General features: G+C 53.1%; 1 protein-coding gene across 6 annotated transcripts; it reads right to left on the bottom strand.

Annotated features, from left to right (window-relative positions):
* Positions 1-723: 723 nt before the first annotated feature.
* On the bottom strand, positions 724-14,252 carry SEMA6C (semaphorin 6C). 6 transcript variants are annotated; one of them, XM_060299656.1, is made up of 19 exons: positions 13,989-14,252; positions 11,940-11,989; positions 10,036-10,207; positions 8,343-8,457; positions 7,995-8,058; positions 7,782-7,838; positions 7,318-7,419; positions 7,002-7,092; positions 6,675-6,794; positions 6,407-6,495; positions 5,858-6,075; positions 5,442-5,573; positions 5,016-5,168; positions 4,602-4,775; positions 4,196-4,342; positions 3,826-3,903; positions 3,646-3,701; positions 3,422-3,466; positions 731-2,556 (listed from the first exon to the last, which is right to left on the bottom strand). In XM_060299656.1, the coding sequence occupies exons 3-19, from the start codon at positions 10,151-10,153 to the stop codon at positions 1,511-1,513; spliced, it is 2,805 nt and encodes a 934-aa protein (XP_060155639.1). In that variant the 5' UTR covers positions 10,154-10,207; positions 11,940-11,989; positions 13,989-14,252; the 3' UTR covers positions 731-1,510. The 6 variants fall into 6 exon arrangements, with proteins under 6 accessions (XP_060155653.1, XP_060155645.1, XP_060155620.1 ...); XM_060299645.1 differs by having other exon boundaries at positions 13,993-14,252; XM_030846364.2 differs by having other exon boundaries at positions 11,940-14,252.
* Between the last annotated feature and the right edge of the window lie 8,282 nt (positions 14,253-22,534).

The raw sequence follows: 22,534 nt of genomic DNA, 5'->3' as shown, positions 1-22,534 counted from the left end.
CATTTTTCAGGTGAGGAAACGGAGGCTTAGGGTAGAGCTTTAACTAGGCAGGATCACAAGCAGTAAAGGGCGGAGCTAGAAACCATCTCAGGGTTCTTCAAACTGTTCCCAGCGGATTCCTGTCGAGGGCTTTCAGGCAAAAAACCCGGAGAGGAACTGGCGAGGCTTCCTTAGCTGCAAGGCGTGGTCTGGCCTCCAGGAGGTGCCAGCGGCAGGGCGGCCTAGGGCTCCAACCCGGTGGATATCCCCGCCACGCGCCGGTAAAAACGAGACTTCCAAATCCGCAAAAGCAGCCACCGCCCGCGCGAGGTCTTTCGCTCCAGGCAGTGGGCGAGGCAGGCCGTCCTGCTCGTCCCTCTCATTGGCCCCCGGGAGTAACGGACAGGTATCTGCACCCAGCCCGGGCCAGAGGAACCTCACGACACACGCTAGCTGATCTTCGGCGCGCGGGGCTCGAGTGCGGCCCGGGAGTCCGCGAGAGGAGGCTACGCATGCGTGCAATAAAATACGCTTCTCGGCACCCCTCTGGCTCCGCGAAGGGGAACTGCTCCTTAGGGAACTGCTGGGGCAAACCCCTAACTTCACCAGTACTTTGCTGGGGTTTTTTTTGCAGCCTACCCCTCTTGTGACCCAGGTTTTTCCAGCCAAATTCCCTTTATGACAAGATTTCCTGATGTGAAACTTAAATCACTTACGCTGCAGCTTCATTTTATTTCTCCAAAAATACCCTCCCCCCACCCCATAGAGCATTCTACGAAAAAGTCCCTCTTATCTCGGTCCAGAAACGTGCTCGGAGTACCCTCCCTAACCCCACCTAAATTCTACCCGGGGTCTCCTGGGCCCTGGTTCATCTCCACGCACCATTTCTTAGCTTGCCTCCTTCAGGAAATCTTTCGTGATAAACCCCTGTGGGAGCGCAGCCATCCCAATTACTCGGGAGAGAGCTCAAGGCCAAGTTGAAGGCAGAGATTCTGGAGAAAAAGGGCTCAGAGCAGCCGACCGACTCCCGCCCCGCCCCCTCCGCGAGTAAAGTCAGGCAGCGGCTCGGGGACACAGCTGTATTGGGAAGGGGAGGCTCCTACACAGTAGGAGGAGGCACGTCCCAGGAGGCCCGAGGACTCTACACAACGGGCGTGGCGCAGCCCCGTCCGTCCGCCGTGCGGCCCGCCCGGGGCCCAGTCTGTGGAGGCCCGGAGGGGCGAGTTAAGGCAGCTTGGCTGAGGGAGGTGGGGGAGTGGGAGTGTGCCAGTTCCCCCCGAAAAGCTGGCTCACTGAGGGGGCGAGCTTCTCACCTCCCACTCCTCTCTCGAGGACGGGGGAAAGACAGTCGGCAGTCAATAAATAAACCCGGGGCGGGCGGGGACCCCGGGAGACTCTCAGAGTCCAGGAAGGCTGGAGGTGTGGAACAAGGAGAGAGGGAGGTGATCTGTCCTTGGAGATGCGTCCACGCTCACGGCCTCTGAGGGCATGGGCCTCGAGGGTACCATTTGAGGCCTTGGAGCAGCTCCCTTTAAAAGTTAAAATGGTTGCCACTAGGGACGGCCGACTGCGAGGAAGGTCCGACGAGGGGAGGCTTCAGGGGCACCTGGGGCTTCTCGACGTCCGCCCTCTTCAGGGCGCGGCCCCGGTGCCCCTCAGGCCGGCCCAGGTACAGGAGGTGTCTCCCGGCACCCCCGGAGTACCTGGAGGGGCCTCCCGAGGGTACTCGGGTGAGCAGCGCGGGGGGTGCACGGTGCGTGGAGAAGGGCAACCTCCGGCTGCCGCCCACCCCGAGCCGGGGAGCTGGGGCGGAGAGAGCAGGCCGGGTGGCGGGGGCCGGGCGCTTGCCCTCCGGGGGCACGTCCAGCCTCCGAGGCGTGGCACAGTCCCGGGGGAGCAGGCAGGGGCCGGCAAAGAGGGTGGGGGCGGGGGCGGGCTCGGGCGGCAGCGCCCGCGAGGTGAAAGGGGCGGCGGCCGGGGGCTCGACCTCCTTCCTGGGCGGCTGCGGGCCGTGGAGGTAGCGCAGCAGTTCCTCCAGGGTGGTGACTTCCACGGCCTGCCCGGGACAGCCGGGCGGCGGCGGCCTCACCAGCACGCGCGGCGCGGGGCCGCCCGCCGTGTTCCCGCCCCGGGCGCGGCCCCGGCCCTCCTTGGCGTTGTTTCCGTTCTGGTTCCACTCCCAGGGACCCCCGGCGTGGCGGAGGTGCTTGACCGGCAGCTCTGGCGTGGACTCCGGGGTGGGCAGGCAAGCCAGCTCCGGCGGGGGTACGCCCTCGGGAGGAGGCAGGAAGGTGGTGTAGAGCTGGGTTGTCTGTGCGCCCCCTCCGTCCTTGGACGTTGGCTGCGGCTCTGGGCCCGCCCCGTGCAGACGGGCCAGGCTGCGAAGGGAGAGAGGGCGCGGGAGCCCCGCAGTCTCGATATCCTTGCTCCGACGTCTGTGGGCGCGGCGACAAGCGCAGGAGACCAGGAGGCCAGAGACCGAGGCGCCCAGGGCGAAGGCTGCGGCCACACAGGCCAGGAGGAGTGGGATGGGGACGGCGCGGGAGACTGAGGCTGGCGGGAGGTCCCGTCGCACGCCTGCCGACCGAGAGGAAGGAGGGAGGAGGGAGGCTCAGGGAAGGTGGGCCAGCGGGATGGCAGGTTCCGAAGTGTAGCCTCTCTCCTGCTGCTGCTCAGCTCCAACGCAGCTTTGACCCTCTTTAGGAATCACCTCCCCTGACCCCTCAACACACACAACCCACCGAACTACCTTTCACACGCAAGCTAGAGCTTGGGCCTGGGGAGTCCCCATCCCAGCTCTGGCCCCTGTAGCCATGCCAAGAACAACTGCCAAACTCTGCCCGTGCTGAGGGAGGCGGGGCTGGGAGGGGAGGCTCCAAACAGGCATTATTAGTGAGCACCAAACAGCGATCAGTGAGGGGCTTAGAATTCTTCAAGAATCAGCAGCCCCACACTTCACTCCTATCCCTCCCAGCCAGCCCCCTTACCCTGAGTGTGAGCTCCAAGAGTGGAAGACTGGGGCCGGGGGTGGGCATCACTGGGGGGGCTTGGGGTCTCAGGGGAAGGGCCAGGACTCAGAAGCACTGGTGACAGAGACCAGGTCAGAGCCAGTGAGGCTCCTGCTCTCCACCTCTGATACCCATTAAGCGGGTTCCCGCACCCCCTTTGGAGCCCAAAGGTCCAGAAGTGCAGCCTTCATTTTCCTCTGGAAATGGGCGAGGGCTCACTATGCAAGGCACTCTTTCATTTATTTGTTCAAAAACTATCTGTTAAGCACCCTATTATGTGCCAAGCACTGAGTCCTATGCTAGGTATTTGGAGGATGCTAACCCTTTTTTGAGACTCTCTCAGGGTGTCCAGGGTGCTGGTCTGCTGCTGCCATGGGGCACAGACTTGGGTGAGTGTGGGCTGAGCAAGGTGAAGTTGGGACAATAGAACTCACCATAAGCAGAATCCCCTGTGCCAGACTGACTCCCAGTAGCTCCATCTATGAAAAAGGGAGAGAGAGGGTGAAGATAGGGGCAGAGGGAAGCTTCATGAAGAACTGATGGGCATGACTGTACCACAGAAGGAGAGAAAGACAAAAGCCCACACCTGGGATGGTGTCTATGGCCGTCAGAGCCATGCGCAACAATGGCTACAGCTACCCCTGCCGCTTCTGTTTACCTTGGCAGTCATCATGCTCCATGGATTCCTGGTTCCCGGCTGGATGCACATCAATCCTAGGAGGAAATGGAGGCGGCTCAGTGCAGGTATACGTCTTGCCCCCATCCCCCACCCTAGCCCTCAGCTTCCTCTCTTAGTGGGGAACTTTCTCCTCAGGAGATCCACGAGCCTCTCACTTACCCACCAGGTCCCCTGATATCCACACAGCCTCTGGAGCTGTCCCATCCACAGTATGGGTCCTGAGAAGCCAGACAGCTCCTAGGGAAAACTGAGTCATGTGAGGCTGGGACCCTCTCCACCCTAATCACATTCCATTCCCCTGCCTCTTCCACTCTCACCCTGGCCTGCAGGAGGCTCTTAGCCTGATACTCCCATCCTATCCACCCCAATCCCTAGTCCAGTCCCTGGTTACTGCCCACCTGCAGAATGCTTGAGATACCCACCCCCAAACCATCCCCTGTGTTTCCCTGCCACCCACTATGCCTGTGTTCCTGTGTGCCTGCAGGCCCAGAGCCCACCCAGGCAGGGCCTGACCTCAGGTCCCTCTCACCTCCGACAGGCCCCATGCCGGGCACATCGACTGAGAGGGAGGTAGATGATACAGCCAGAAAAAGCCACAAAGAGCCTGTGACCTTCAGTGTCCAGCTCCAGCCCTGTGACCCGCCGTGCTGTTTGGGCTGCCCGCTTCCCACTGCACCTAGGGTGAGGCCAGAAGGAATCAGAGATGGAGCAGGTGAGGCTCCTTTTTCCCTGGGTAAGTTAAAGAACAGAAGCGGGGGAGGCATACAAGCAACTGAGTACAACTCATAGGGCTACTCTGCCCCAACACAGTGGCCAGCTTCTCGCCAAGGCCCTCTCTCTTCCCCACAACTTCCAATATTGGAGTCCCCACCCCATCCCCATATCCCCATCTACCACTCCACGTCCCAAGGGGGCCTGCTGGACAAAGGGCTCACCGGGAGGGGCTGTAGGCATCGATCTCTTCCAACAGAATGGGCTCAGGGCCCCCAGATTGCCCCCATGGGGGCAGCACCTTCAGCACTATCCCATCGTTGGAGCCAAGGAACAGGACTGTGGTATTACTGTAAGGACCAGCCATGCCATCCACAGCTACCTGGGTCAGTAGGGCCCTGGAGGGATAGGCCTCAGGTCAGGACAACCTGACCAGTGGAAGCTTGAGTGTTTCAAGGACAGCGCATGTGTCTGGGTACCCCCTTCTCTGCCCTTCCCCCAGCCCAGTGTTTCCTTCTTAGCTCTCTCCCTTCCACTTTCACGGGTTCTTCCTCCTACCAATATGATTTACCTTGTGGGGTCAGGGAAAGAGTGGCTGAGGCGGGGAAGGCAGTGGTCAGCATTTTCTAGCCCCATACCTGCTGGTGAAGGTAAGCAGAGGTTGATGGGTGGCAGGTGGCACGGCAGGGTCCAGGAGAGGGTGAGCCTTGATGAAGGTCAGGACATCATCAGGGAGGTCTCGAGAAGAGGGGAACAATGCAGCTACACCTACTCCTGCACAGGATCCTGGCCTGGTGGACACAAAGGAAGAGGGAGCCTTAGGGCAGGGAGCTGGGGCTTAGTTAGGCTGTGTGACCACCACCTACCCACTGCTCCCAAACATGATTGGTAACCCTTGTTCCGCCTACACGCAGACATTCACACCACTGCTTCCCTTCCCTGCTGCCAACCCTCTACAGCCCCCTCCCCAGGCCTTGGACACCTTGCCCTCTCCTCATAATCCCATTTGGGGAGCAGACACTGCTTGTTTCTACCTCCACAAAGGCCACGCCCACCCTGCGTACCTGGGGGAGGGGACCCTGTCCTCAGACACAGGGGTCCAGGCCCCATCCAGACTCCTCTGCTCCTTGAACTTTCCCTCAAACCCACGCTCAATATCATCCAGGTAGAAGGCACAGACCGCAGAGCCGGGGATGCTGAGGGAGCCAGAAAAGGATGCGGGCTAGGTGTTGGAAGGGACAGCACAGGTCCTCCTAGGTAAGACATGGCAGCTCCCCTTCATATACCGTATTAGGGCGGAGCCTGAGAGGGTGGGGCAGCCCCTGGGGGCCACGCTAGGAGAAAAACGGTGGGCAGAACAGCAAACTGGCTTTGAATGGAGCTTCTGCTCACTGCCCTCATCAATAGGCGCTGAGAGAGGAACCTGGATGCTGGTGGGGCAGGGGACAGATGGGGCCACATTGGTTAGTCTGGTACCAACCTATTGGTCTGGGTGGTGAAGACCCCAAAGAGAGCAGAGCGTCCATACAAGTTCACAGGCCCTGTCAAGGCCTGTAAGACGTCAAAATAGAAGGTAGAGTCCCCAGGGACAGAGCAGTTGAGCCGCAGCTTCAGGAAAGATGTCCAGTGGCGGTCCAAGGCCCGAGGTGAGCCACCCATGTCACGCTTACACACACGGGCCACACGGGAGAACTGTACCTGTGTGTGGGAGAGTTGGAGACGAGGAGAATGGTGAGAGAGAGCCCCAGGGCCAGCAGGGTGAGAGCAATGTGGTGAGTTAGAGCACCAAGAGACAAATGTTAGGGGCACAGCAAAGGAAGGGTGTGGTCGGTCAATGTGGGTCAAGGTGAGGGACCTAGCAGGATGCGGGGGCAGAGGCCTGGGGGCTACTCCAAGTTGGGGGCCTCAGAGTCCAGGGGATTGCGTTGTGGAGATTAGGGCCAGGAGCCCCTAATCTCCCCTGAATGACTGGCTCCTCACCATCCAGCAGAGCCCTCTAGCTACCCACCCCTGGTGCCCACTTCCTTACCCTCCCCAGCCGGGCATCCTCCACAGAGACTTCTCGGAAGAAGAAGTAGACATGGTCTCCATGCTCCAAAGCGTGGACAAAGTGTGGCTCTGAAGGGGGAGCGACGGGAAAGGTACGGAAGAGAAACTACACCTGTTCAGAAACTCCTGGCCCCCCACAGCCTCTCCCCTCTGCATACATGCTCACCACTACCACCAGCTGCCTGCCATCGACCGCCCCCTGCACCTCCTCCCCAAGAGCAGCCTCCCTGCCCTAGGCCCGCCCTGACCTCGGAGCCACTTGGAGTCGTACTTGGCGGAGCGGAGTGGGGGCTGAGGCCCAAGGCTTCTGTAAACCACAGCGTCACTGGCCTGGAAATCCGCGGCTGTGGCTGAATACAGGCTGCCCTCTGGAGGGGTAGGGTGGGGTCAGGGGAGGGCTCAGGGATCCGTATCTTGGCTCTTCTTGGGCCTCCCACATCCCTCCCTTGGCCTGACCTTGGCCCCTACCTTAACTCTCCACTCAGGAGCATGGGGGAAAGACCAAATTAGGAAAGGGGCTAACGTGGGAGTTCCCTCCGGCCACATGCCTGCTGCTCACATGCCCAGGTGCATACCTGCAAAGACGGCCACGTTGGACTGCGTGGCATCAAAGGGGCATCGAGCCTGCCCGCTCAGCTCCTCACCCTCCTGCTGCAGCGAAGTTATCTGGAGGCAGAGGAAACAGGTTCTTGGACCCCTTGGGGTGTTGCGAGTCTGGCTCCATAGCCCACTTCCTCATGTCCCCTTGCCTCCTTGCTCCACCCCTTCCGGACCCCTCCCCTCTGGGCACTCCTGTTCCCCTACCCCTGCTGGTCCATCCCCACTGAACTGATTGCCCAGCTTGGGTTCTTCTCCCACTCCAGTCCTGATGCCCCGCCCTCGCCTTTGTACCCCATAACTGCGGCACACGGGGCTGAATGAGTTTGTTCCACAGGCAAGGAGTGTCTGGGAGTCCCAGGGAACGAGAACACGAATGTAGTTGTAGCACTCGTCCTAGAAAGTCCAGAATTCTCGGTCAGTGACAGGGCTCCCTGGGACTGGGATGGGGTGGGGGTCACAGGAAGTAGGGCTAATCCACTTGAGCCAGGCAGAGCAGTGTGGGGTGAAGTCCCAACTAAGCTATCTACTCCTAGTTCTGTGGCCTTGGGCAAGTTCTTTGGCCTCTCAGAGCCTCACATTCCTTTTGTGTGAGGTGTGTAAAGGAAGCTAAAAATCATGAATTCCCTTTCCTGTACATTTTCCTCTGTGGACCAAGATGAGAGAAGTGAGGGGAAATGGGCACAATGGAGGCCACTTAGACAGAGCCTAGAGGCAGGGTCATCTCCTTCCCTCAAGATTCTCATCCCACTCCTCACCGTCAGCTTTCCCCGCACGGCACAGTTCTCCATGTCTTGACTCCTCCATGTTAGATACTGGCGGGAGAAGTAGAAGGGGAAAAATCATGGGGCAACCTGGAACCACCTCACATTATGGCTCCTCCTGGAGTCTTCTGCCTACCCACTTGATCCCGGTTAGACCTTTCCCAGCCTCATCTCCATGCCTCAACCTCCTCCCACACAGCCCCTCACCTTGTTGGGCACTAGCCCCTCCCCTTCTTCTTGGGCTTGAAGATCGAAGGAGAAAACGTGATCCCTGAAGAGACAGGCAAGGAGGGATCAGAGCCAAGCCATGGATCCCCACCTGAACTCCTGAGCCTCCCACCTGGCCCGTGTTCAGCTGCTCAGGGACAAACAGTGCCCTCTCTCCTCCCCCTTACTCCACAACTTGGCAGTTGTGCTCTGGGTCCTAGCATGCCCATGTCCCATGGCTTATACACCTGCATGTGTCCCCTGCAAGATGTTGCAGTGGCCATGCAGGTCCCATGCCTGCCCAGCAGCAGGCCTGTCAGCCCCACAATGGTGCCACAGCCAGTTTACCGCGCAGCCACTAGCAAGGTCCGGTTCAAGGTCAGGAATCTCTGAAAGTCCAGCCCAAGTTCTGCAACCACAGCGTCATCCTCCAGGCCCCGGAACCAGGATAATGGGGAAATATCTAGAAGGCACAGAGAGGTGGGTGCTGAGGGCCAGCCAGAATACCACGCACTCCCTCAACACCCTCTCCAGCCAGATGAAACCCAGCCACGGACATAAAATGGATATGTGAGATGAGTTGTGAGGTATTAATAAAGCTATTAATAAGGCTATTAATAAATGTAATACCAGCTAACTCTGAGCGCTTAACCTCTGCCAAGCACTATGTTAGCATGTTAGATGCATTGTCTCACTTCAGACAACAACCCTATGAGGTAGGTACTAACAGTGGCCCCATCTTACAGATGAGGAAACTGAGGCTTAAAGCCATTAAGAAATTTGCACAGCTGATTTAGTTTGGAAGTGGCAGGCACCCCAATTGAGATCCAGGTCTGTCTGACTCCAGAATTGAGCCCAACCCCTTCTTGGAACTGCCTTAGGGCTAGCAATTCCCTTTCACTCCCACATTGTGCACTGTCCCATGTGGACCATTTACTCACCCCATTTCTCCCAGCCCTCTCTTTGCACCCTCCCCTCAAGGCTCTTCACAGGCCACCTCAGCCCTCCAAGGTTTCTGCCTCCTCTGACCAACTCCAGCATCCACCTGGCCTGATCATGGAAACCACAGTCATCAGCGTTCAAAGGGACCCCAGAGTTCAGAGAGAGATGATTTAACATTCGTATGGTGCTTCGAACCACATCTGGCACATGTGTTTGCTGCTCTTATCTATCCCCCAACAGTTACTCCCAATAACCTAACTGCCATTCCTTCGTCCTTAAAATTACTCTAAATCCTGCATATATAATAGGAACTTGCAAATAGATAAAGGTCCTTCTCAGGAAAAGTTGGCTGGTGGTTTCCCTCACGGTGGGACCTAGACTTGGTAGTGATAACGTGGTGGAGAGGGAGGTAAGAGGTGTTGGGAACCACTGAATTAGTCCCAAGCCTTCATTTTGTAGCTAATAATAATAGCAAACATATATAAATCATTTATTTTGTGCCAGACAGTGTTCTCAGAACTTTACCTGTATTAGCTCATTTAATCCCTAAATAACTCTATGAGGTAGAATACTATTATTAGTAGTATTTTTTTTTTTTTTTTTTTTTTGGCTGCACTGCATGGCTTGCAGGATCTTAGTTCCCCAACCAGGGATTGAACCCAGGCCACCACAGTGAAAGCACCGAGTCCTAACCATTGGACCACCAGGGAATTCCCGGTAAAATACTATGACTACCTTCATTTTGCAGATGAGGAGACTGAGGCAAAGAAAGGTTAACTAACTTGAAGAGCTCACACAGCAAGTGAGCAGCTTAGCAGGGATTCAAACCTGCTAAGGTCTGGTCTGGCCGAGGGTCCACATTCTTTATCACTGAACAATGCTGCCCAGAAGTGAAGGAAGTAGGCCCACAGATGAGAAGTGACGGACCTGAGGTGCCAGCTCACTCTACCTGTCTTCTCCCCTTTTCTGGTCAGGCTCTTAGCTGCCTTGAGACTGAGAGCCTTCCTGCACCTTGCCACCCACACAAGGGGTCTCAGTGTCTACCTGCCAAGGCTGAGTGCTGAGCTCATATAGAGGGGGTGAGGTACCAAGCACTCACCTTGCAGGTCAGAGGTCAGCAGAGGGAGGGGGTCCTGGGGAAAGGCAGCCTGGGTGTGGGGAAGTGAGAGCAGCAACAGCAGTAGCAGCAAGGGCATGAAGCGGGGGTCACGGGGCATCCTGTGTGGGGCAGCTCAGGCCCCAGGGGGTGCCCCCTCACCCATATGCTGGCCCTGAAAGAGAAGACAGAAAAGTGGGGGAAGGGGTCATATTTCCTCCACCTTCTGAAGCAGGCGGACCCTTTCCCAGGTCTATCCCCAGAAGACCCAGTGCAGTAGGGAGAAGAAACCTCTCTCTGGCACTGCCTCAGTCCCAGCCAGCTGTCACTGTCACTCAAGGCCCTTCCCTGTCCAACTGGCCCAAACTGGCTGGTACGAAGCCTGCCAGCATGACCCCAGGTAAGGACAGGACCCGCCTGCTCCCCCTCCCAGCCTTCTCACTCAGCCTTTTCTCCTCTCTCCTGACTGGGCCTGGGACATTCAGTAGGTGACACCTCGTGGCCCCCCTGTTGCTAACCTCTTCTCAGCTATAATTAGACACTGAAGCCTTAAAAGTATAAATAGTGACTCCTTGGCACTGGGGAGGAGGAAGAGGGCACCATGTCTGCCTCCCCCCTCCCTCACGGACCCCCATGGCACCCGGGAGCAATTTAGGCGCTGTGCCCTGGTAGAGGCAGCTGCGAAGCAGCCATCATTGTCTAGGGTTGAGGAAGAACAGAGTGGGGGAGGCAGCCTAGGGGTCTTTGTCCTGGTCTAAGCTCACACTTCTGGGGCCCTTCCCATTGCTAGGGAGAAGCTGAGTGAGTAGGGAGGGGAGTGGGGGAGGGGTGCTGTCTTAGCCAAAAATGAATCTGCATCAAAGCCAGATCAGAGGCTAAATTTAGCTCTGGCCGCAGCTGTCTGCCCGACCACTGTGCCCCCTCCCAGCCTGCCTAGCCCCCTGTTCCCTCCCTGACTCCAAAGAACCACTGCATGTGCTTAATGTGGGGAAGAGCAGACCCACCCGCTATGAGGAGCCAGGCATAGAAGGGGCTATACTGGTGAGGAGATATGGCTGAACATGTCTCCCCTTCCCTTCCCTTCCCTCTTCGGACTGCCTTGGAATGAAAATATAAATAATTCAATGACAGCCAGGCGATTGTAGCCCAAAGTCCAGGAGAAGATAGATATGGTGGCAGGGACAGTGAGACAGCCCTCCTTCCCACCCATCAGCTTCCATCAGCCTCCCACAGCCAAGCTGACCCTGGCTGGAACCCACAGTGGGAGGTGTACACCAGCTTCCTGCCTTCCCCTGAAGTTGAAGTGAAGGGCTGAGTAGGCTCGGGAAATCAGGTCAGGAAGGGTGAGACTCCTTCCTTTCTGTGAACAGACAGTTATCCTTCACTAATCCTTAGTTGCCTGTCCCACCATGTCGCCTAAAGAAGAGACCCTGGGCTTCCAGGCTTAGCCCATTCCATCTCCCCAACAACTCCACTCTTGGAGCCAGGACCCAAGTGTACCCCATCCCCAATCCAGCATCACTGGTGGGGAGGCTGACGCCAGATGGGGTCCCAAGAGAGCTGGAGGAGGGGAAGGGGTAGGAGCACCTAATGATGACCCCCTCCCCAGGGGCAGAGCAGTCAGCTAGCTAAAGACCCTCTGGTGCTGAAAGGCCAAGCCTCCCTCTGCCACCCCCGCCCCATGCTTCCGATGTTGGTGCTCCCAGGGGAAGAGAAAGGGACACAGCTTGTCTCCTATCCTCCCCCTCCTGCCCACCCCCCCACAGGTTGCCCTGGGCAACTGGTATCTTCACCCAGGAAACAACTTCAGTCTCAGGCAAGTGGGGAGAACAGTCAGACCCTCTTTCTGCTCCCAGGCCATGCCTGTTTCCATCCCCTGCCCTCAGGAGCTGTTGCCCTTTCCTTACCTGGGGTGGTGACTCCTGTGGGGGTTTGAGGGGGATAGGAGACCTCTGACCTGATGGAAGAAGGGACAGAAGGAGGGAAGAGGCTGAGCTATACCTCCTTACCACATCCAATAAAAGTGAATGTGAACATTCAGGAGAAGTCTAATGAAGCTAGGGTAGGGGAGATGCTGCCCTGGGAGTGGGGGGCACATTGACATTGAGCCTGATTACAAAGGTGCTGGCTGCTTCATGCCCAGAGATGTGAGGGCAGGGGCTGGGGCTGGCCCCTACCCAGAAACTCCTGGAACTGCAGGACCAGTCTTGGGAAAAGGGGTGACTGGGAGAGTTTGGAGGGCATGACGACCACTCCCACATTAAAACCTTCAGAATCCAGCAGCCTTCTTAGCAAAAGCTCCCTAGCTGGGGACAATAGAGGCTAATTTGCATCTCATTTGCATGCTCTTCATTTCTAGGCAAAATGCTCTGATAGCAAGCACCCCCCAGCCCCTTCCTTCTTCGCTGAGAGCAGTCCCTGACTCCCTCCCACCCAATCTCTCTCCACCCTACCCCCCACCTTAGACTGGATTAGTCCAGCCTCTAAAAACACTTGGTTGGCCATTGCATTGGCCCCCTAGACTTAACTATGACATATCTTTAAGGGGGCTTCCCATAGCTGATTTTAGGGAGCAGCATCTGAGCGGCCCCCATCTGACCCCTGGCTTGGGGAAAGGCTTACCCTGCCGGGACCAATCCCAGCTGCTTCATACCCCCCATTTGGAGCGAATGGGGGAGGCCTGGCCAGCTCTTTCTCCCCTTCCTAGGTTCTCCCCTTGCTGGGAAGAGGAAACAGCCCTTCTGTCTCCTCCTGGCCCCGCAGCCACCTCTGGGGAGTGGCCCGGGTCAAAGCCAGATTCTAGCGGGGGCTGGGGAAGGGATGGAGAAGGGGAGACTGGGCGGGGGACAATAGCAGGAAGCCCTCGGGCTGGTCGCCCGCCCCAGTCCACCTTCCTCTAAGGAGCGGGGGGCGCGCCAAGGAGCCTCACGGAACGGGCACGTTCCCTTCTCCAAGACAGTTCCCCCCAACCCTTAGCTCTCAGCCCCAGGCTTGCTACCTACCCTCCCTCCCACCCAGCCCCCAACGAGGATAATCCAGGTGTCTAGAGCCTCGCATGAGGTGGGCCTGAGGCCAGGGGCTCTACGTGTCTCCCCCTCACTGGATCTGGGGCTCCGAGAGGGGCGGGTAGGAGAGTCTGGGCCGGGACCGGGTCCCAGAGCCACGTTAGCGGGAGGAGGGGCTGGAGGGGCCTGCAGGCGCAGACCGAATGGGGATGGGAGCGGGGGTTGGGGAGTGGAGGCGGGTCTCTGAGGCCAGGGAAACAGGGCCAGAGGCTTGGAACCGATGAGGGCGGGCCTGGGGCCAGGGCTGAGCGGGTCCGCGGGCTCGAGATGCAGTCGCCAGCTGGGCTCTCCTCCTTGGGAGACCTCGGTCTAACAAAGCCCCAGGACGAGTGGGGTGAAGGAAGGATATGGGCACTAGGACTGGTGTTTCTCAGGGGCCCCATTCCCGACTCTATGCCCAAGCCAACCCCCTGGGAGGTGCTCAGACTCCCGCTTGCACAAGGACAGAGGTGCAGCTGTAACACCAAAGTCTGGAACGACGTGTTCCCCTTCCCATCCCTGCAGGGGCAACGAGAGGGTACAGTTCTCCACGGGTCTCGAAGCCTTAATTTCTCTGCTGGAGAGGAAAGAGACCAGGTTTTCCACCCTCTGTACGGTGCGCGCCTCAAATAATCCCTTTCGCGCTCCCCAATCCAAGGGATGCGACTCAGAGAAGCCGGGTCGCAAGAGGTGCCCAGACCCTGCGCCCCACAGTCCCCCGTGACGGGGCTCGGCCACGGTCCCCTCTTCCCTCCACGCACCCCAACTCCGCTGACCCTCTCCGTCAACCAAGCACACATCGCTCTGGCACCCTCCCAGGCGGGTCCCTCTGGCACTTCGGAAGCTTGCCCCCAGCCTTAGGCGCCCCGATCCTCCCCGACGCCCTGCAGCCCCAGCCCTGCTCCGGGGTACTTGCTCCGAGATCCGGGTCAGTGGAATAGAGATCTCAGCGGGCGGGCAGCGGCCGCGCACCGCGCCGAGTTCGCAATCGGTGGTTGGGGCTCTAGCGAGACGTGATGAATGTCTGAATTGGATGGAGCTTGGATCTGGGCTCCCGGGCGCTGTCAGGTCGGGTGAGCCCTGGGTCCCAGTCGCAAACCCCACTCCCGCCGCGGCTCCGCGGAGGAAAACAATGCGACCGCCCGGAGCTCTGGGCCGGGCCCCAGCCGCCCCGCCCGCCTCCTGGCCGGACCCGCCTCCGGCCCGCCTCGGGGTCTGCACAACTAATCCGACTCTCGGAGGCCGGCTAGACACCGCCTTCTCGACACCTCTCCACCAATAGCCCTCGGAGGAGGAGGGGCGCCAGGAGCACCGCCCACCGAGAAGGCCTGGCCGGGAGGTTGAGCTGGAGACCAAAGCCAGGCGCGAGATCCACGGACAGTCGCTGAGACCCGGACAGAGGAGGGGGTCACACGCTTTAACATGGAGAGGCCCTGGGGAGAAATCTCACAACAAGAGAGGAAGGAACAGCAGCTGGGAGGAGAGACAGGAAACCCGAGGACCTCGGCTGGGCTGGGCTGTCAGAGCCGGCGTGACCCTCCCTCTCTCCTTTCTCCTCTCCAATGTCTTTGGCTACCTTGCTCCTGGGTACACCTCTCCCCTACTCTGCCCCCAAACCTCTGTTCCTCCTCTCTACTCTTTTTAAATCAACCCCTTTATTTCTTCCCTTGTGCCTCCTCTGGTTCATCCTGACCCGGATAAGGGAGGCCTAGCATGCACTTGAAGACTCGAGGCCTGGGAAAGGAAAGGAAGATGTCGCCAGGAAGTTTTCCTTACCCGCATCATCTCCCCTCCCACCCCTACTGTCAAAGCAAGATGGGGTTGGGCCAGTTGGCTAGGAACTAAGGAGCCAGGAAGCCAGGGTGGCCAGCAGTGAGGATGTTGGTTGATGGAAGAGGACAGGTGAGTGGGGCTGAAACCAAAAGAGAGATGTGGAAATCGGGACCAACTGACTCAGAGAGTCACACAGGAAGAGGAGCAACACGGAGACCTGAAAGAGGGAAAGTAACCAGCTGCCCCAGCACCACATAGACTTACTGCCCCGCAGACAAGGATTAGTGATGTCCGGTCTTTCCTCAGAGGGCCCTGGACATCCCTCCAAACAGCAGAACTAACTGCTCCTTCTCCAGCCCCACCCTCCATAAAGACCCTTTGATTCCAGGAATGTCAGTGGGGAGGAAGAATGAGGCTACTTCAAACATCACTGCTTGGCTCCCACCTGCTAAGATTCTTCCCTGTGTGGGGACTGGGACAAAAGACGTTCTCAAAATTCCTAGGATAGTGGGTGGCATGGGAGACATTGACATTATTGGATAGTTTTATATCTAAGCGGGCGCACACACACACACACACACACACACACACACACACACACAAACATGGCCTGGTCTCTGGACTGAAGGAAAAGAGGGGCAGGGGTTTGCTACTTCCGGACAGTCTTTAATAGACTGAGATCAGGGTGCGTAGCATCACTGACTGGGCTAAGCCCCAAAGTAAACAAGAGATATAAACATATACACACACAATCACAGAGACAGAAATGGAAGGTGAACCAATGAGATAAACAGAATCAGAAACAATGGAACAATACTTACACAAAGTTAACTGCAGGGGGGTCTTGGGTCCAATGTAATTCAGTGGTCAGTCGGGGCTGTTTTAAAGGCTGGAAAGAGGTTTTTGGGAGAAAGACACCTCAAAATATAGAGGCACTCAGAGATTGAAAGAAATGTCCCCAGCTCCTAGCACAGGGCTTAGATATTAAAATATGTGCTTATTGAATAGATTAGTGAATGGGGATTAAGGTATAACTCATTTAAAGTTTTAGGGTCCAACTAAAATCTCAATTCAATCCAATACATATTAAGCACTTACTTCAAATACAACCCACTGTGGGATATAGTCCCAGTCTTTAAGAAAATGACCATCTATTTGAACTAAAACAAGACTTACATGTACTAAATGATTAAAAAGCAATACCAAGGGACTTCCCTGGTGGTGCAGTGGTTAAGAATCTGCCTGCCAATGCAGGGGACACCGGTTCGAGCCCTAGTCTGGGAAGATCCCACATGCCGTGGAGCAACTAAGCCTGTGCGCCGCAACTACTGAGCCGTTGTGCCACAACTACTGAAGCCCATGCCTGTGCTCCACAACAAGAAAAGCCAATGCAATGAGAAGCCAATGCACCACAACAAGGAGTAGCCCCCACTCGCCACATCTAGAGAAAGCCTGTGTGCACCAATGAAGACCCAATGCAGCCAAAAGTAAATTAAAAAAAGAAAAAGAAAAACAATACCAAGTCTTAAAAAAAAAGCCCCCCCCAAAGCTACATTGAATATAATTCATAAATGAAAGAAAAGACAATAAGTGCTCTTCATAATAACTGCAGGGAAAGATGTTGAATACATTTTATCACAGAGGCAGGGAGAGCTTTGGTGGGAGTTGGCTTGGTGCAAAAGAAAGGAGAAAATCTTCCAAAGAAGATACTTTCAGCAAAAGCTTTTACTTGGTAAACATGGAGCCTGAAGCATGGATAGCAAAAGGGCCTGTGTGATTGATATGTAAGAGAGATACTAGTTAGAAGCAGAGGACAGGGGAAGAGGGAGACGAACTATGGAAGGCCTGGAATACCAAGGTGAATAGGTTAAAAAATTTGATAGGAAAAGGACATAATTTCGAGTTCTTGAATAAAGGTGTTACTGTCAAAATGCTTTATTTTAGCAAGATAAGGAGACCTTCTGGTGAGAAAACAGGAAGGTTCAAGTATGAGGGGAGAGAGGCAGTGAGACAAGGATAGTGGCATTGGGTATGGAAAGAAATGGAAGAGCCTTAGAGCTGTTTCAAAGGACAAATCCTACTCCCCAGGGTCTTCTGGAGAAAATCACAGTCCCACAGATTGGAGCCTTTAATAAACTCAGGATCTCCAAGCTTGGAAAATTACCCTCTCCTAACCCCTACAAGTAGCTGTGTGAAATCCTTTCTCAAGTTCCTTTCCTCACAGCTTCCTTGCTCATCTTAGCAGAACCCACATCCATCTTCAGAGAAAAATAGAGATAATAAAGTGAGCATCCTACCCACATTTTGCCCTCTAGAGCATTCTCACATCTCTCTCATCCCAGCAGGTGGGGCGTCTGTACTGCTTGTCTAAGGTTCACCTTTCGGCTTTACTGTAAGCTCCATTCACACAGGGCCCAGCAGTCTAGTCTCTCTCACTGCAGTTATCCTTTGCAGTCAGCACAGTGCCTGGCACATTGCAGCTATTAACTAGTAACACATTGGTTGAACAAATCTGACTCTATAGCTCCTACTTAGGTGCTTTATGCCACATGTCTTCAAATACTTTCTCCTTCCTTTATTTCTAATCTCTCCTTTTCTACTGACATCTTCCCTTCTGCATATAAACATGCTCAAATATCTCCCATGATCAAACGAAAAAAAAATTCTAAACTTTCTCTTAATCCTTGCCTGTAATTTAGTCAACACTCAATTTCTCTCTTTCCTTCACAGCTAAATTTGTAGAGCCATCTATTCTTGCTGTACCCATTTTTCCCTTCTCAATCACTTCTCAATCATTTTCGTTTTGGCCCCCCATCACTCCATTGAGATTGTTCTCATCCAGGCCACTAATGACCTCCTTGTCACATTCAATGAACAGCTCTTCAGTCTTTATCCTTTGGCCCTCTTTATGGCATTTGGCCCTGTTGACCCTTCCTTCCTTGAAATACTCTCCTCTTTTGGCTCCTGAGTCCCTCTTTCTTTCAACAAAGACTAGGGACTTAATAGATACATTTTTTAAATGAATGAATGGCTTCACTTCTATTGATGTGGCCTCTCTTTCTCAGCCTTTCTGACCTCTCCTTAAATGTTGGTGTTTCCTAGGTCATGTCCTTAGCTACCTCTTCTTGCTCTACATACCCTCACTTGTCAAGATAATCTGCACCAACAGTTACAGTAACTATTTATATGTGGCTCCCCATAAACTTTATAGATATTCAATCTCAGTCTTTCTCCTGAGCTCTAAACTCACTTTATAATTGCTTATTGGATACTTCCATTTGGATTGTCCATAGGTACTTACCACTTAGTCTAAGGACAGGAAGCTTGTCTCTTATCTTTGTATTCCCAGCACTTAAGTCATAATGCCTGGCATATAGTAAATAGAGGAAGAAATAAATGCACCAAAGATGAACGCTACCTCCAGCTATGTCAGGCTGAAGTCTTGCTTAACTGCTTCAAATCACACTGAACTTTTTCTTTCTGAACTGATACGGGAGTACTGGTCCTAACCATGGTAAAACCTCAGCTGAGCAGAAACATAGGAATGTTCCATTCTGAGTATTTTTCCAGATAGTTTGATTTTACCAAATTAAGTGCAAAACATTTCATGTTAACTGTTTCAAATAAGGATTATTCAAAAAGATGTTGTTAATTTCCTGTGGATTATATAGTGGAAAGACCACAACTAGGATTCATTAAGACCCTGACTGACCTTGTAAGATAAACCACTTTATCTCTAAGGCAGAGTCTCTCACCTGTGAGTGGACACTTTACCTGCCTGCTTACTTCATGAGATGAAGTAAGATAACGTAGGTGAAATGTTTTGTAAATCTCAAAGTGTTTCACACATTCAAGACATCATTTAACCAGATTTTTGCTTGCTCAGAGGAAGCACTGTGAACTTAATTGTCCAGGTGAACAGTGAGGACCCCAGAGTCTAGAATATATGTAGTTAAGACTGTTTGCTCCTCCTCCACATGGCCAGAAACGCTGCAATTTTCAATTGTCGGCTTTTTTGTTTTCCTTCTCTTCCCTTGTTATTTGTGTTAATTCTCATTGTTTTCAGTGTTCTTGCTTCTAAAAGCTCCTCTTTCCTCTTTTAATTTGCTACTAATTATATGCTGTGGGTTCAGAGAAGATTACTAGAAATGGGTATTGATTAAGAGAAAATAAAAGAAAGACTTCCCCATGAGTGAAACAAATGAACATTATTGCATGTGACTGTTATGTTGCTACCATTTCCCCCTTATCTCCTGGTTATTGGATGTGTTTTGAATTTCTTCTTTCAGCAAACATTTATTGAGCACAGTAGTGCCAGGCACTAAAGCATAACCCCTGCCCTTATGGAGTTTACAGCCTAGTAGGGAGGCAGTTAATAAAATCACAAATTACAATAAAGAGTAATTATCATGATAAGGGAGGTATGAGGTTCTACAGGACTATGGAATACAGGGGTGCTGTGTAGTTTAGGGAGTCACGATGGCTTCACAGTCATGATGGCTTCCGATGACTTTCCAGCTGAGACCTGAAGGATGGGTAGGAATTAACCAGGCAGGGCAGAGGTATCCATGGGAAGAAAGTTCCAGGCAGAGACACAAGAAGTGGGAAAGTCTAGAGTACAAGAAGAGGGAGAAGGTGAGGGAGAGAGAGAAGCCAACCATGATGCATATTGGAGGAGCTGAGAGGATTACAACACAGCTAGAGCAGAGTATAAGGCAAAGCTGGAGAGGTAAACAGGTAAGGAGCTGGTAGCAGAATTCTGGATTCAGAAGGTATTACTGTATTTGCATCTTCTTGTACATTAATTCCTCTTTTATTATCCAATTATAGATTATATATTTCTTTCAAAAAGGACTTTTACTTTTCCTGTGATTTTGGTAGTGCCACCTACTATTGTTCCCTGAGTGTGTGATCAGCGAATTAATAGAGCGTATAGGAATAGAATGCTGCCACATTCATTATAAGGTTGAAGTTATTTCCTCCTAACCTTGTGAGGTAGTTGTCAGAAAAAGCATAGGCTTGGAAATCACACAAGTCCTCAGTCTGCCATTTATTAGCTCTCTAATTTGGGAACAGGTTATCTAACCTCTTTAAGCCTCAGTCTTTTTCATCAGCGAAAAGGAGATAGTGACATTTAGTTCATAGAGGTATCAGAGGATGAAGTGAGATACTTATATAACATCTAGCAGAGTGCACCCAACAAATGCCAGCTCCAGTTCTTTCCTCTTGCTTCCCTCCCCTGAGCTCGCAGTCCATTCTTTTCCATCTGCCCCCACACCTTGCTCCAAAAACATTACCTCTCCTTTGCATTTTCTAAGTCTCCCTGTCCACTGGCTCCTTCCTTTCAGCCTACAAATGGCCTCGAACTCCAAGTTAAAAATAGTCCCTCTGTCAATCCAGTTTCCCATTCCCTTAAGCTACCTTTCCATTTCTCTTCATCCCTTTACCACCATACTCCTTAAAGGAGTTGTTAACATTTCCCAATCCAAGTTGTATCAAGGACCCTCAGCTCTGGAACCTGGGCTGAGAGAGGTGGGAATAAGAAAGGAGCCAAGACCCAATCACTGTCTCCAAGGAGGAGAACCAATGGTTTTGGAGTCACTGGTATGCTGACTGCCTCCACTTCTGAACTTCAATCTTTACTCTTCAACTTTTCACAACTGGACAATGTTCCAATTCTTCCCTTTCTGTTAGAACTTCTTATAAAACCACCAGCTCTCAAGGTCTCTCACTGGTTCTCATACTGTGCTTAAGCAAGCTATACCAGTGATCACTTCCTTTTAAGCATGCCCTTTCCTCAGCTAAAATTTCACTGAAGCCTCTAACCTAGTCCCACTGGGCTAATGATTTCACTCCCCCGATCAAAAACCTTTAATGTCTCCCTACTGTCTACAGCAAAAGTCTGAAGTGTTGAGCAACTCCCTTAAAGCCTTTCATGATCTGGTCTTTTTCCTTCTTCACTTTTTTTCAAACAACCTATGCTCCAGTCATACAGAATAAATCACCACTTCCTGAACATGCCCTGTATTATCATTGTTTGCTCTATGGCTTATGCTTATCTCCATTATCTGGGAAGCAGAAGCATTTCTTCCACACTCTGCCTAGTAAGTAGTTAAATCCATCCTTCTAAGTCCACCTCTTCAGCCCTCCTATCAGAAATAATCTAAATTTCTCTTTACTCTCATAATTCCTTAAACTTCTGTTACAGCTAATGACATCATTTGACTTGTATTACAGTTATGTGTGCTTACATTTATCTCCCTGACCAGGCTGGGAGATAAATGTAAGCACATTTCTTTTTTTTTTTTTTTTTTGGCCGTGTGCGCATGTGGGGTGTTAGCTAGCGAGGCATGTGAGATCTTAGTTCCCTGACCAGAACTGAACCCGCACCCTCTGCGTTGGAAGCATGGGGTCTTTTTTTTTGGAAGCGCGGAGTCTTAACCACTGGACTGCCAGCGAAGTCCCTGTAAGATTCTTTCTTTAAAAAAAAAAAAAACTTCTTTTTATACATTTATTTATTTTTGGCTGCATTGGGTCTTCATTGCTGCACATGGGCTTTCTCTAGTTGCGGCGAGTGAGGGCTACTGTTCATTGCGGTGCACTGGCTTCTCATTGCGGTGCACCGGCTTATTGCGGTGGCTTTTCTTGTTGAGGTGGCTTTTCTTGTTGCCGAGCATGGGCTCTAGGCGCTTGGGCTTCAGTAGCTGTGGAACGCGGGCTCAGTAGTTGTGGCTCGTGGGCTTAGTTGCTCCACGACATGTGGGATCTTCCCGAACCAGGGCTCAAACCCGTGTCCCCTGCATTGGCAGGTGGATTCTTAACCACTGTGCCACCAGGGAAGTCCCTTACCTTCATTCTTTTTTTTTTTTAACATCTTTATTGTAGTATAATTGCTTTACGATGGTGTGTTAGTTTCTGCTTTATAACAAAGTGAATCAGCTATACATATACATATATCCCCATATCTCCTCCCTCTTGCGTCTCCCTCCCACCCTCCCTATCCCACCTCTCTAGGTGATCACAAAGCCCTGAGCTGATCTCCCTGTGCTATGCGCTGCTTCCCACTAGCTATCTATTTTACATTTGGTAGTGTATATATGTCCATGCCACTCTCTCACTTTGTCCCAGCTTACCCTTCCCCCTCCCAGTGTCCTCAAGTCCATTCTCTAGTAGGTCTGTGTCTTTATTCCTGTCCTGCCCCTAGGTTCTTCATGACCATTTTTTTCTTTTTCTTTTTTTTTTAGATTCCATATATATGTGTTAGCATATGGTATTTGTTTTTCTCTTTCTGACTTACTTCACTCTGTATGACAGACTCTAGGTCCATCCACCTCTCTACAAATAACTCAATTTTGTTTCTTTTTATGGCTGAGTAATATTCCATTGTATATATGTGCCACATCTTCTTTATCTATTCATCTGTCGATGGACACTTAGGTAGCTTCCATGTCCTGGCTATTGTAAATAGAGCTGCAATGAACATTGTGGTATATGACTCTTTTTGAATTACGGTTTTCTCAGGGTATATGCCCAGGAGTGGGATTGCTGGGTCGTATGGTAGTTCTATTTTTAGTTTTTTAAGGAACCTCCATACTGTCCTCCATAGTGGCTGTATCAACTTACATTCCCACCAACAGTGCAAGAGGGTTCCCTTTTCTCCACACCCTCTCCAGCATTTTTTTTTC

The sequence above is a fragment of the Globicephala melas genome, chromosome 1 (assembly GCF_963455315.2).
Source record: "Globicephala melas chromosome 1, mGloMel1.2, whole genome shotgun sequence".
Classification (NCBI taxonomy): Eukaryota; Metazoa; Chordata; class Mammalia; order Artiodactyla; family Delphinidae; genus Globicephala; species Globicephala melas.
Note: the sequence above shows the minus strand (reverse complement) of the source record. Positions and strands in the feature narration are given on the sequence as shown.

Coding starts and splice junctions, on each gene's coding strand:
- SEMA6C (XM_060299637.2), bottom strand. CDS start 9,113: ATGTTAAATCATCTCTCTCTGAACTCTGGGGTCCCTTTGAACGCTGAT. Junction 8,458..8,935: donor AGAGGGCTGGGAGAAATGGG/GTGAGTAAATGG, acceptor TGTGCCTTCTAG/ATATTTCCCCATTATCCTGG. Junction 5,574..5,857: donor TTCACCACCCAGACCAATAG/GTTGGTACCAGA, acceptor TGGCTCCCTCAG/CATCCCCGGCTCTGCGGTCT.